The 15,365-nt window shown below is 39.3% G+C and overlaps 1 protein-coding gene across 2 annotated transcripts in view; it reads right to left on the reverse strand.

Moving 5' to 3' along the window:
* Positions 1-15,365, reverse strand: part of limk1a (LIM domain kinase 1a) — a 71,478-nt gene that overhangs the window by 43,768 nt on the left and 12,345 nt on the right. The window contains exon 1 of one of the 2 annotated variants that reach the window (XM_079885654.1): positions 3,540-3,769. The exons of the other annotated variant lie outside the window; for it this stretch is intronic. Coding sequence (XP_079741780.1) covers positions 3,540-3,679 — 140 coding nt within the window. The 5' untranslated portion in view covers positions 3,680-3,769. Of the gene's footprint in view, positions 1-3,539; positions 3,770-15,365 lie in introns of those variants that run through there. 2 annotated transcript variants of the gene reach the window in all.

Consider the following 15,365-nt stretch of genomic DNA (forward strand, 5'->3'; position numbering starts at 1 on the left):
TATTTAATTAAAAACTGGGTCAATGACCCAACCAAATGGCCTAAGGTGTCGTTTCCAGACATATTTTGTTATCTGGTTGAATCTCCAGGTAAGACATCGCGGTAGCTGTAGCGGTAACATTAGCCTATAACTCAATCAACTTTAATATATGTTGCATACTATAACTCCATAAAACCTTGTCACTTACCAATTGTACGTATGCTTCACTGCAAACTATTAATCCTTTTGTAAAACGGTGATCAGTAGTACGAAGTTGCCGACTGTGCTGACAGTTATCCCTAACTCACAGACTGCAGTCTGTATTGAGTGTAGACCTCGAACTACTCCACAGGGTCGCGATTGGTCTATCAAGCGAGCCTTCAGCTGATGTGAATGAGACATCCCTTATGAAAAACAACTATAGGAATCTTGTAGTATTTTGGGACAAAATACATATAATCTTATAGGAATACTATAGTATTTTGGGACATACAGAACATCACAGAAGTATTATACACTACACTACTATAGAAATCTTACAGGATTACTATAGTTCTTTTTCGTAAGGGATGTAGACAAATCTGGCCCACTGCCTAATACTAGTTTAACACCCACTACTATATCACACAGAGATCTACTCACACAGTAATCTCAAAAATTACAAGTCCCTGTCCTCCTTTCCGGTTCTGTGCGTTTATTAGGAAGGATGTAGAACTTCAATTCATAATTTGTTTGTTTATTGGCGGTACAGAAAACGACACAGCAACTCTTCTGCATGATTGTCCCGTGTATTTCAATTAGCGCCAAGGCAATGTTTTCCCCCACGGGCTAAATTCACATCACGTGACGGGACGTTCCCGGGGGCGTTCCCAGACCAACCGTCTGTATGTATGGCCCTGTATGACGTCATAAAGGGAGAGGTTTCTTGTATGGGCACTTCTCCTAGAAGAGCGAACACACACAACCAGAGCGAGAGCGAGAGCAACGCCCATCAACGTGCTTCATTCGGGTCACGGGCAGCGTTGGCAGGGCTGTCATTTTGTTTTTACACCATGAAATCAGAGTGTTTTTGGTTGTGAGGGAAAGATAACGTTGTTTAGCTTCCCAAAGAGCCCAGCGTTACGGGAACAGTGGATGAAGTTAGTTTTTCCGGGGCAGCAACAGAGTTGTACAAGTGTACAAGTGTGTTTGTTTGTTCCCGGCATTTCGGTGACGAATGTTTTATAAACAATGCCCAGTTCGACGCTGGATCTGCAGATCGTTTAAAACTGAAAGATGGAGCGATCCCAGCGATAAAAGATCCCGGTCATGAGTCGGAATCACAGGCGGTTTTGTTTTGATGGCAATCGGCGCATAAGTGCATTTAATGTAAACAACACGAACGTACAGTGAATCAAACGTAATCCAGGCATAATGCGATGACGTATTGTGTGTGACTCTTTAGCTCCGCCCACAGGATCTCGAGTGTTTTCAGAAAGAACCGATACAGCATATCTGTCTTTTATAAATCTGATAAAACTAAAGACTCTTCGGAGATATGAAGGATGCAATACTACTCTATAGGTACTCAAGATGAACATGAGATTGGCAGAAACTGTGTGTGTGTTAGGTCGCTATTCACTGCTATTATATGGACGACCGCGAGCGTGACATTTCTTTTAAATTCTCCTTTTGAGGTCTGAAAAATAAAGAGGTCATACTGCATTAGAACAACAGCAGGGTGAGTCAATGATAAAGATATGCAAATGCTGATTGGTGCGTAAAGACAGGACATCTGCATATTCATCATTCACACAGTGAGCCGTTCACTTACAGCAGCAGCACTCGTGTGTGATCACAGCAAACGCTGTACGCTTCACACACTCAACAACGAGCTGTAGGAGTTGTGTTGTGGCTCACTGAGATCAGCACAGCTGAGGAGATGTCGACCAGGACACATCAGCTCATTAACATTCACACTACACATGATGAATACTCAGTATTATCAATATTAAGTGACAAATAAATAGAGTAATTTAAGGAAAGAAAAAAGATTTACAATAACCTGTGCTCACAGCTCAACTAACACATGATTTTACTTGAATTTGTTAGTTTAGATCTCATAAAGCTGCACTTTAACAGGACATTTATACCCACTATATAGAGACAATTTGAACACTACATTGTAAAACATTTGTAATGTTCTTGCTACTATAAAAATATTTTCTACATGTACTTTAACATATAGAGAAAAACTGTAGATGGCATCACATTGTAACATCTGCAAAATAATGTATAATTTATGTTTGTTTTTTTTGCAAGAACATTGTAAAAAAAAAAAAAAAAAAAGTGTCTGCCTTAATTTTTGTAAGTACAATCAACATGGATTTAAGCCATATCAACTTAAATTACATTAAACTGATTTAAAAAATTAGTTGAATCTTGTAAAACTTATAAAAAAAGTTGAAAATTGCTTAACTTATTTTGATGAGATAAAGCAATGTAAAAACATCTGTTGTCATAACTTATTGATCATATAATTTTTCACAATGCAAGAACTACAAATTACTGTAAAATGTATGGTAAAAGTGTGTGATATCGCATATGATAATATTCCTCTACTCTCCATATTGCAGTACTCTAGCGGTTTAACAGGACTTTACACACAGAAATGAACTGTGCTTGTTGCGGGTAACGTTTCCTAACCGCTAGCAGTCGCCCCTGTTGTGTCTGTCAGTCTGCGCATGCGTCTGCTCTCCTGCTCACGCTGAAGACGGGTCTTACATGCACACACACTACACAGCACATCACAATTAAATGCAGTCGAACGTAACCATGCTGCTTTGCTTTATTAGCTTGAAAGCTTTTTTTTTTGGCAAGACAAAAACATCATTATTGTGACACTGGGAGATCAAATCAGTCCTGTAGCAAATAATATAACGTCAGTAAGTAGTCACATTGATCAGTGTTTATGAATTATTGCTTATGATATGAAAATATTGATCAGCTTAACCTCATAAACTCAGCTTATGTCAGAATTGCAGTGTCAGACCGGCACAGTCCGGCACAAAACTCTCTGATGTTGTCCAGATGTGGGATTATTAATGTAAACACTGACTTGCTGACCAGTCCTACTAATCTGCACGACTGGCTGACTAGTAAAAATGAGTAGTCGAGAAAGAAAAAGTTGCCCACCGGATGAGAAAAGACACTGCTGCTGATGGGCTTATCAAACTAGTTAATAAATAACTGAAGTACTGTATCAAAAACACAATTCAAGGGTTAAGAGACGCAGTCATCCTACACAATCACAACTGAAACATTGGGGAAAAAAACAGAAGTGAAACTACAGGCGACACACACCCTTCCTAACTGATCATCAGCTGCACGAACCATGAGAAAAATTACTTCCAACGAAAAGATTCACTTACTACAATGACCGAAGTGTTTTGCTGGCACAATCCCACACAATCCGAATTCACACCAGCACCAAGAATGTGAATGCAAAAACAGAGCAGTGCGAGAGTCCAAACCCTGACTAAACCGAGAGAGCTGGCGTGAAGGACACGGTCCAGACTTACTTTCTGCCTTTCAGGCGCCGGTAGCGCTGGTTCCTGCAGGAGATCATCTGTCCTCGGAGCGCTCGCACCGTCTGACGGGCTTCAGGAGGATCGCTCATGTCTGAACACAGAAGCGCTCGTCTCTGGTGAGGTCTGCTCATTTCCTGTGCTGTGATGCACACACTCGCGCACACACACTCCTCGGGAGCCGCTGTGACCCCATGACACCAGCTCTCGATCAGCCACACTTCCTGTCTTCCTACAGCACGCACTACAAGCGCCTAACGCCAACCATGGCTTCTGTTTAGGACGGTGTACCACTGTGATTAGGGTTGTCAGACATACTGGTAGTACCAGTACCAGTACCAGTACCAGTCGGTGGTAGGGCTGTCACAATGTATCGTGTCACAATGTATCGCAATACAAAAATGCAACAATATGTATCGTGGATAGTCACAATATGAATTGTGTATAGTTCACCCAATTTTTTGGTTTACATTATACTATACTGTATATTTAATGTTGAATATAATGTATAATAATGCAATGGGGGAATACTTTTGGGGTCCTGATAATGGCAAATGTCTAATGTTATCAGTAAAAAGTGATAAGTTGACTGTGAGGAAACACGTTGCCTTAAAATTAAGTAAATAAACGTCATACATAATTGAAAAATTTAAGTTATGTGGAATTGTCATGTTCACACAACTCAAAATTATTAAGTAAACAAACTTCCTGGGTACTGAAAAAGTTAAGTTGTGTAAACTTGACAATTCCACATAATTTAATTTTTCAATTATGCATGACGTTTATTTACGTGATAATTTTAAGTTGTGTGAACTTGACAATTCCACGTAACTTAATGTTTTTAATTACGCATGACGTTTATTTACTTAAAGGAGAATTTACTTAAAGAGAACAACGACAAAAATCGGTGTTGCCTACACCGTGTTATCCTCTTTTTAAAATTTGCACCCTGTTGACTTAAATGGGGCAAGTTTTAAACCTGCTTTTAGCCTACATCTACTGCAGTCAGATTCACTCGTGTTCACGCTGAAGGAATCACTCACATGACCTGTGCACTTGTAATGACACATCAAGGATGTTAAGAGGCTAAAAGCAGGTTTAAAACTTGCCCCATTGAAGTCAACAGGGTGCAAATTTTAAAAAGAGGATAACACGGTGTAGGCAACACCGATTTTTGTCGTTGTTCTCTGTATTGACAGCACTCCAAATTTACAAAAAAATGAGCTCAATGTTAAAATTGACCGGAGTTCTCCTTTAATAATATTAAGGCATCGGGTTTCCTCACTTTTTTTAAGTTAAGTCAACTGATCACTTAAACGTACCAGTAAAAAGTGGCCTAGGCTACATTATAAATATTATAAACATATAGTGCAAGCATATTTGTCTAAAATAATAATACTTCAGAATCATGAATATTGTTATTCTGTTGTCTCTATTGTGCTGTGCATTGGGTTTCCAGCACAGAGTCCAAGCCTATTCATTTACACCCACAATGTAATACCAAATTTAGCATTTTAATCAACAGTACATTTTTCTGTTAATCTTTTACCATATGTCTTAGGGTATCGCAATAATATTGTATCGTGAGTTCAGTGTCGTGATATGTATCGAATCGTGGCATGAGGGTATCGTTACACTCCTAGTCGGTACTAAAAAAGTTGACGATACCAGGATTTCTGCAGTAGCCGTAGGTCTGTATTACAGTTCTATATGACAAATTATTTCAGTTCAGTCAAAGATCTTTACAGCCTCCCTTAGCAAAAGAACCTAAAACAACAATGACACTGACCAAGCGAATAAATATAACAAAAATTAGAATAAAAACGAAAAAAATGTATGTTCTCCCTATGAATTACATGTCATTATCTATGCCATTATAATGGAATCTTTAGATGTTTACGGGGTAAAGGATCAAAAATATCTATACAATTGAAGTAAATACAGCATATTTATATTTATGAAAAGGATTCAAACGTATGTTACGCTTCTTTAGCTGTAGATACTATACCTGATACTCCTTTACCATGGTACTGCCACAGAACTATATTTAATACATGTTGGAGTCATTTTGTTTATTCTGTCAAATTCGTCTTACCTTCTTCTGCGATGCCAGAACGACATCAGATTATTTTAAGGGGATAAATCGAACAGACGTTGAAATCCAGTCTGACTATCAACTGAAACGTGTCGAAGTGACACTGAAGCGGTGTGTAGTTCCTCAGACTGGTTTCAGGTCAGCTGATCTGGCCTGCGCTGAGCTGTACTCAAAGCACCTGCCTGTCATTCCCTCCAGCACTTCCCCAGTGATGACAGAAGCACTGGACACACACGTCCTCATTTTCTATAGCGTCAAGAATCGGTTCAGTTCTCAAAGTCAAGGCACGAAGATTTGAAATTGCAGTGACAGATTTGAGAAGTTGCAAATGCCTAATTGTGGTTGTACTGTGAACGTGAATGAAAGAATAAGAGCAAATATATATCACAAGTTTGTGTCTGTCATTGTATTTCTGTGAATGGCATTTCACACACTTGTGACTACTTATCTGCAGCTTCAAATTCAGAATACAGGTTTGTGACTAAATCTCAACATTCAACTTTTATCGTACAGGTTTTCACATTGGAGCTGCGAGTGTAAATTTTTGCGTACAAGTACAAATATTTAAGTTCTCAAATTCACATCCACATGTTCTCGAGTTTTGCTGCTCTTTCACCTTCATAGTTATGAGCAGGTTCTTAATCGTAAAAGTAAAAAAGCTCTGAACTCATGAGTAATCGGTTAAAATCAATCTAAGGACTCTTCGATCTGTGGCAGTCATTCTTGACTTCCATCATCATCATCATTTAACTACAATGGCTTTAGGTCTTGAATCCTGCCAGTTTATCTTCAGCGCTGAGGTTAAACCCCCTGTGATGCTGTGAATGAATGGGTCGCAGCAGGTGTGTGTGTTGCTGCTGACTCGAGCACCTGCCGAAGGTTGTTTTTGATGTGCGCACAATTTCCTTTTGAATTCATATTGCTGAGTCACTGCACTCATCCTTCCATAAGACGCACTTCATGATTGATGCTCCAAGAGGAACAGGGTCTCTGTGCGCACTGATATTCCCATGCCGAGCGGTGCGGATGGAAACTCCATTCATTTACATGCTGTTTTTAACTATGGCAATTACCACAGAGCAGCATTACAGGGGTTTGGGCTGAAATCCTTTCGGGAATGAAAACAAGGCAACGGCGGCAGGGTAAAATCTCCCTGAAAGTAAGAAAGAAACCTCAGGAGGAAGCAGTGCTCAGAGGGGAAAGTTACTGTCCTGTGTTCATCACGTCACCCGGAAAACACTGCAAGTATTCTAGATGTAATGCGTTTCGCAACACATGTGGAGATGATTTTAGGTTATTGTTGGCTAAAATTAACTGGGGTGAGTAGCACTAGCACACCATTATTGTTCAATTCATTCTGGGTAAGACCTTTGGGGGAAAAATACAATAGAGTCGTCCTAATAAAGACAGCTGAAAGATTGCATCGGTCAAACATCACTATTCCCACTGCTCATATTAGGGTTTAGTGATTTGAATAAACCTTCAATCCCAAATGTCAAATTTCAGAAGTCTAACTTTAGCGAGTAAGATAAGACTGGTGGATTAGCAGAAGGCAAAACTGGTGAAAACCCTACAGGTAGCAGAGCCATATCTACCAGACCACAGTCTAGTAAAGTCACCCTTGTAACTACCCTTAATGCATTTAATATAAATGTTCATCTAATGTCATTAGAGCTCAGTAAAGCGGCCTGTTGTTTGGGTGATGACAATCTGCCACTACAGTAAATCCATTGTAAGGCCAGTGCTGTGTGCGCTTTATTAAACTCTGTTGTGAATTCCTACTTTTTTTTTTCTCTCACTAACTCTGACTACTTTCTCATGTGATTCTGGCCCCTGCTGAGAGTTCGGGAACAGAAAACTCTGCATCAGAGCCATTTTCCCATGAAATGAATGCCCTATTTACGTATTCCAATGAAAACTCTGCTTTCCCACCCAAGAGACAACAAGCATCCTCCCAAATAAACCACGTCACAAAGCCGTTTTCCACAAGTGTTGTTTGCTCACTGTCACTCGAGTCTGTTCACATGGCAGTGGCCGATGAACTCTCAAACACGTCACACTGCTTTACTCTGCAGGATTCTTTCAATCCCTTCCTTGACCTAAAAATCTCGCCAGAACTGTATCTCAGTACAGTTTTAAAAGAGAACTAGACTGATATTTAAATCGAGAACAGAAAAAAAAGCAACGTGAGAAAAAAAAATGAACTAAACCCATATTTGCATTTCCTGTCCGGGAGCTTTAATAAACCTGGTCAGGTTTGGCTCAGGTGTAAGCTGCTTGTGTCACAGATGGGAACAAACTGACCTCTTTAATCAGTCTTCACCGCTCTCCACTCACGGCAGATCTCAAAGCCCCGTCTCCACACATCCACAGCCCTCTCTTTCCCTCTGACCCAGATGTCCTTCAACTCTGCAGCTCAGCCCTACCACTGAGATGGGTTTACAATCTTGCCAATTTCCAGATCCAATGGAAATGCTTTTGCAGACTTAGCAGAATAAAGGATATGCCCATGAAAACACTCCAGTGGGTGACTGGGGGCTTTCGCACCGGAGGAAACTTTTCATAGTTCCTAGTTCTGTCAGGACCACTACCGTCAAATACGATTGACAATTAGCATACGGTTTGGATTGGCGGTATGGTTCTGTTCTGGACAGCCTAGCACGGATAAGAGCAGGGAGAGCAGCAATAAACCCCCCTTGGGGTAAACAGAACAGAACCAACATGAATGTTTGCAAATATATTTAATTCAAGATTTTAAAGTACAACATAATTCGAGAATTTACTCTAATTCAAGGGGAATCAGAATGCCAAATCCTGACTGGGAGAGGTGGAGCTGGGGATGGAGGAGGGTAATTCGCTCCTGAGAAACGCGATAGCTGCTGATAATACTAAAGGACTTATATATGTACACTGTGATAGGCGTCGTATTCCTATAGGTAGATGTGGATCAGCTGAGAGTCAGCTGATGCGAGCTTGGCTAATGTGATCTGCCAGAACTGACTCTACGCTTGATAACTATTGGCGGAAGTTCCCGGATTTTGGCGGGTTCACACCGCAGGAACTAGGAACGATTTTAGTTCTAGGAACTCCTTTTGGAGGAACTAATTTAGCTCCTACTTCAGAGTCGGTCTAAACCAGCACTATAGGAACTAAGCGTGACGTTAGTGTTCGCTGATTGGCCAAACGCACGCGAAACACCAGCACCCGCCATTTAAAAAAAAAGCTGTGTAAACACACATATTATAGCCTATATATTTACTATATATAACTCTGTGAACATGGAAAACAGTGATAGATGGGCCTCTTAACCTTTACGCTGAGAAGAAAATCCAAAGCAACTTTGAGGGGACTGAGCGAAACATGATTATATTTTTCTGCTCAGCAACACTGGACATCAACCACACAGCATATGCTAATAACTTTTCATTACTGTCTACTTTCTATGTATAACAGGTCTATCTAATAACATATAAGAGGCAGGACTGTGAGACAGATCATAAACTGATGAACACGGAGAAATCGAGCACTGTGTGGCTCTGGCTAGCGTTCTCAACGCCGTCAAAATAAAAGTCACAACAACAAGCGCGGCTCACGTCACTTCAGAGTTCCTACAGTCAGTGCGAATGCAACCAGGGAAATGTTCCTAAGGGAACCATTAGTTCCCAGGGAATCACCCTGGTGGCTCGTTCCTAAAACTACATGGTGCGAAAGCCCCTTATTATTTTGCCATGGTCATAAGACAACATTCCTGCCCCCTTTAACCAGTACCAACTTAAAAAAATCAGAGGGATACACTGCAAAAAAAATGCTTTTCTAAGAATTTTGTCTTGCTTCCAGTCCAAATATCTAAAAAATCTTAAATCAATAAGCATTTACTAGATAAGTAAAATGACATAAGAGATTATATCTTGTTTTCTGAAGAAGAAAAATCTAAATTAAGTGAGTTTTGCTTAAAACAAGCAAAATGATCTGCCAATGGGGTAAGAAAAATAATCTTAATTTCAATGGAAAAACTTAATTTAGATATAAATTATACAAGATATAATTTCACATGTCATTTTTCTTATCTGAACTTAGCCCCGCCCACAAAATTTTTAGGTCGGGAAGTTCAGTCTGGACTCGATCCGTTGAGGAGCTATTATGCCCGAACAAAAATTGTTCGGACCAATCAAATTGTCAGGGCGGGCTTTATACGATGATGGACAGATGAGCAACGTAATCATCCACGTCACCAACGAGCGCTTGGGTTGAATTCGTTTACAACAAAGATGACTGCCGCTGGAGAATTGTTATTTCACGAGTTCACACTTACAAATAAGTCAGATAGAATAAACGCATATTTGGCGTGCTGTCCGAGGAGAGGCTCCGGGCTCGGTATTCGGCCCGAACCCAAAGTACTCCTCCCATATTCCTGGCTGTGGAAGAACAAGCCGAGAGTGAGTGGAGGGATGCTGAAAACTGTCAAGGAATGTTAGGTGAGTTGACTGATGAATAAATATATGCTTCCTCTCATGCTGATAGTGTAGACCGTAGACGGTCATTGTTTGATGACAAGTTGATTGGATTGATTATTTGAACGTGCTCCTCTCGAACTTTGTTTATAAAACATTATGTGTAGATTCTGCCATCGCGTCTGTTATAGAAGATATCGACAGCGCATTAATTTTAAAAGAGGAACAGAGAACCACGGTCAAGGCATTTGTAGATCGGAAACATGAATGAAAAACATACGTCACTTACTCCGTTGCTCTGATTGGTTGTAGGCATAGCCGTTGACTATCCAATTGAGTGCAGAGGCATTTTCCTTCCTGGTTCGGTTGAAACGCCCCATAATCAAAGCTTAATGGAGCAGTATCAGACTCACATTCTGACTAGAATCTGAGTATGACGACGTCAGGCTAATCACTCACTGCTCTAGACTGAATAACTCCAGTAGCATCAGTGCATATTTAATTCAAACAGTGAAGTTTATACAGTGTGTTATTTTACATTTGGTTATTCAATTTCTTCCATGAATGCTACCGTGTCGAATTTAAGCAATTTTAGGAATTTGTATCTTGTATTTGTCCTATTATTTGTGATTTGCATCTTTGTTCTTATTTTTAATAACAAAAAGATAAAATAATGAAATAAAATAGATTTCCACCCCTACTTTGACCAAAATGGTCTGTCATTCTTTTTTTATTTTACCTTGTAAGGCTAGATTTGTTTTAAAATAGGGAAATTAGTTTTGCTGTAGTGCTTAGTGACTTGCAAAGCAGTCTTAAAGACCAACATGAAAAATAATCATGTTTCGATTGTGGTTTGTTATCCTGTCTAAAAATCAAAAACCTCTGCTATATTTTTGCCATATCACCCACCACAGCCTTAACTCTCATTAAAAGTGTTCACAGGAACAAAGATCTATGACCAACATGGACACTGATCCAGAAACAAATCCCACATGGTGAAATAATAATGATCTTAATAAAAGTATCCAGAGTGAGGCAAATTCCTAAATACAGATTCAAAGGATTTTTCTGAGATGCCCAATTCAAACTTCAGGTACTTTCTTTATTGATGTTTCAAAAATTGGGATTTACAGATATTTGCAAGAATGCCGTCAGAACGAAAATCAAAAGAGCAAATGAAAGTGTTCAACATAAGAGTAAATTCCCCTGAAATATCCTTCAATCTAAACTGGAAATTCTGGTTGACACCGGCTGCATGTCGACCACAAGAAACACCACTTACATAAAACCCAACACCTGCCCTCATAAGAGCTCAGAGCTAATCACCTCACACTGATGCAATTATTTCCTCATGATTAGAGCTGGTGATTAGCCAGCCTAGCGATCGCTTCGTGATTCCAGCCCTATTGTGCTGTGTCATAAACTCGGCAGCTGGCACAAACAGATCCGGTTGTTCGTTCATTCACCTAAGCGGATCTAGAGTGTCCTGAGGAAAACAATAAGAACTGATCCTCCATCGCTGGATTAAAGTGTGTGAGGGCAATAACAGACGTGATGGAAAATCACCGGCTCTCGATCTCACAGGGAAGATGAGGGGGCAAGCTCTGTGCGGTTCAGCACTATTGGGGAAGTTCAACTTCTGCATTTGGTCAGAGCTTCGTGACAGATTACAATGTGACACCATAAGTCTCAAAAAACAACAGCCATGTCCACTGTTGTCAAGGAAGTGATGACACAGTGAGCCGTTACGTAGACAGACCTTTGTATATATCTGCATAAGGCCCACTTTATTACATAGGCGACGTTCACACTGTCAGTTTTTGGGATTGACAACCCCATTTACTTACAGGTGTGAGTCTCGAAATGTCCCGTTCAAGCAGCAACTTACAGTAGCGTCTCGAATACTGTCTGCATGAATGTGGAATGGTACCAGTAACCATATGGACAACGTATCCAATCCAGCCTCCAGTTCATCCGTCAGATCTTCATTAACCGACCGCAGCTTTTATATCTGGGTGGAGAGCGGAGCATTTGAGTCACAAAACTCCCATATATCACAAAGTTTTTATGCTCGCATGAGGTGTTTTTTCAGGGAATTCGAAAAAGGAATATTTCACAAAACTGCAATGGAAACTTTTTTCACATCTACAGGTCGCCTGACGTACGTAACAGTCGATCACTCTTTAAAGAAGACGCGGTGTGTTTGGACAGAAGACGAGGCAGAGTTTGCAAAAGCATTACGGGAATACTGGATTGTAAACCACAAAGAAATGCCACAATTGATCAAGAGCTTGAAGCAGAAACTCCTCATCTGTGCCGCTCTCAGTATAAGTGTCTGTCCTCGCCATTAATGCTGAATACACGCCTGCATATCTTCATTAAAAATAATGTCTAGTGCGGCGGCTAAGATATACGTAAACCTTCCAACATTCATTACCATGATTTTTGGAATGAGGAAAAAATTATGTTTCAGTCGCATAACATTGATTAACAGAAACGCCTTCATTTCGCAATAGTTTTTATCGACATTTAGAAAGTTTTGCAAATCTGTAATGGAAATGCAGCCAGTGACTGGATCTAAAGCCTTCAGGCGACACACTGCTCATTTCTCTGTAAGTTAGCTCAGAATTTCAAAAGTGCTAAATACCAATTATTTTATGCACGTAATACAACACAATTAAATGTCGTTGTAACTTCAAGTGTCTTTCGCAAACCTCACCAAGTCCAGAGAGTTTTCCTCACAAGTGTTCATCGTACAAACAACTTTCCTAACAAACTTCTGGAAACCTATGCACACCGACTCACAGAGTTATCAGCAGAGATGGGGGACTCGAGTCACATGACTTGACTCGAGTCGCAAATTTAAGGACTTGAGACTTGCTTGACTAAATTAAGAAAATGACTCGACTTGACTTTGACTTGAGATCCAATGACTCGAGACTTGACTTGACTTGAACTGTATGACTCGAGAATGACTTGATATGCATTTTATATATATATCCTCGCAACATCAATTGATGAACAAAATGAAAGCAACGGAACCATTGACGCCAGTCATCAGATTCTGCGCGATTGCGTGACGCTGCACAAGCCCAGAAAAACATACATCGCGGTGAGCGCGCTAAATACAAAAACATCTCCCAACATCGTTTCTTTTTGGATATAAACACGAGCAATTGACCATATTCATACAAGAAGATTTGCTGTACGCATAATAACTGGCAAGGGATATTGGACGACCATCACAACCTCGAACAGTCGAACTTCATTCACCACGTCTAAAAGTAAGCTATGGCTTGTTTAACCTGTTTGTTATAGTTAATTTGACTATCTTTAAATCTAGAAAGAATATTGGCCAAAACAGCATGCCTCTTTATACACAATTATGTTTTCAAATGTAGCTTAATGTTGTCAATATTCAAATGATAAATCATGCTTTCCAATCATGCTTTAAAGCCAAATATGTCCTTCTTTCCAATGACAAAAAACAACATAAAAAACTGTTAATGTTTTGTCGTGTTTTATGTTTCTCTTAAAGCAGGGTTAGATGTTATCAGGGGGTTGGGGGCAAAATGCCAGCAGAATTAATATGCACCTAAAATTCAAAATGTGGTGGAAAAATTGCCCTAGCGGAGTTATTTTTATAATTAGCCTATAACATATGATATTAAAAAATATTTCCAGAATATTGGTGCGATTGCAAATGTGATAATTATTTTATAAAACAGTTCAGTAAACAAAGAGTGAATATTGTGATGTGACATTTTAGACAAAATATTCCAAATATTCTCTGTTTTTGCTCTATTTCTCCAATGACAATTGGACCTATTGGCGGTTTTAACTTCATAATTAAAAATATATAACTTGTATAAAAGGTATGCCAGTTTGAAGGATGCCATTTGGTGGCATAGGAACCATTATACTTGAATTGTGAATTGTTTAATACCTTTTAATGGTCTTCTGCAATGTTTGAGGCATATTTATTTTTTTATGCTTTAATGTTGGCCTAATTTCAGTTACATTTACATTTTAGGCTATGTAGTTTATTTATTTATTTATTTTTTAGATTTTTATTGTAGTAACCACTCAGCTGTATGTGGAAATGCATATTTAAAAAAAAAATGTTTCAAATAAAACCATAGTCCACAACTTCTGTAGTTTTAACTTATTTTAATATATAAATTCAGTGAAATCATCAAACGTTTGTATGACTTGCCAGTGACTTGTGACCCAAGCTACGACTTGACTTGCTTGACATAAAGCAGTGACTTGACTTGACTTGACTTGACTTGACTTGACTTGACTTGACTTGACTTGACTTGACTTGACTTGACTTGACTTGACTTGACTTGACTTGACTTGACTTGACTTGACTTGACTTGACTTGACTTGACTTGACTTGACTTGACTTGACTTTTCACAAAATTGACTTGGACTTGCTTGAGACTTGAAGGTTAAGACTTGAGACTTGCTTGTGACTTGCACATGTGTGACTTACTCCCACCTCTGGTTATCAGATTAGTCAGATATCAGTCTTCTACATGACGACCAAGAATAAAACACATCGTTTTAACAGACTGGATCAGCAGCCAACAATTTGATTTCAGCACTTCAATGAGCGTTTCCCAAGAGCCTTTGAGGTAGCGATTGTGTAAACATGAGTGGGTTGTGTTTTTTCCAATATGTAAGGTTTGAGTTTCGACAAGCCTCATGAAGCATTACAGTCTGTGATCGACACACAAACACAGCAGAACTTTGTAGAGTCTGCCGTCTATTCAGTCTCTCAGCAGTGCAGTGACCAGCGTCAAATACAGCAAACAAGTGTGAGAGGGTAAAATAAAGCCATTTTGTCTGAAGTGGTGTTGGCAAACTCAGTTCTGTTGCTCATACTTAAGCCTTAGGGATTTAAACAACACTAACCAAGGTATAGCTTTGGTGTGTTTGCAGCATTTGAGCTCCAGCTCATGGATCGCGGAAGTGACACATTACACAATAGGCTTTATTTCTGTGTCGCAAACATTAAATGATAACGAAAGAATTGGGATAAAAGTTTTCAAATAAAGATTGTATACGTTACATTATGGCGGTAGGTGGCGACCAGTGACTGTAAAAATGTATTTGATTTATCACTGAATAAAACATCATTCAAGAGATGCTTTCAAAAACTCTGGAAAAAACAAGTGATCATTAATCATTAATTGATTCATTTCAAACGATTTTTTACATAATGAATTCATTTAAATTAATAAAAAATTTTAATAGACTCATTTATAA

Source organism: Squalius cephalus (assembly GCF_949319135.1).
Source record: "Squalius cephalus genome assembly, chromosome: 11".
Taxonomy (NCBI): Eukaryota; Metazoa; Chordata; class Actinopteri; order Cypriniformes; family Leuciscidae; genus Squalius; species Squalius cephalus.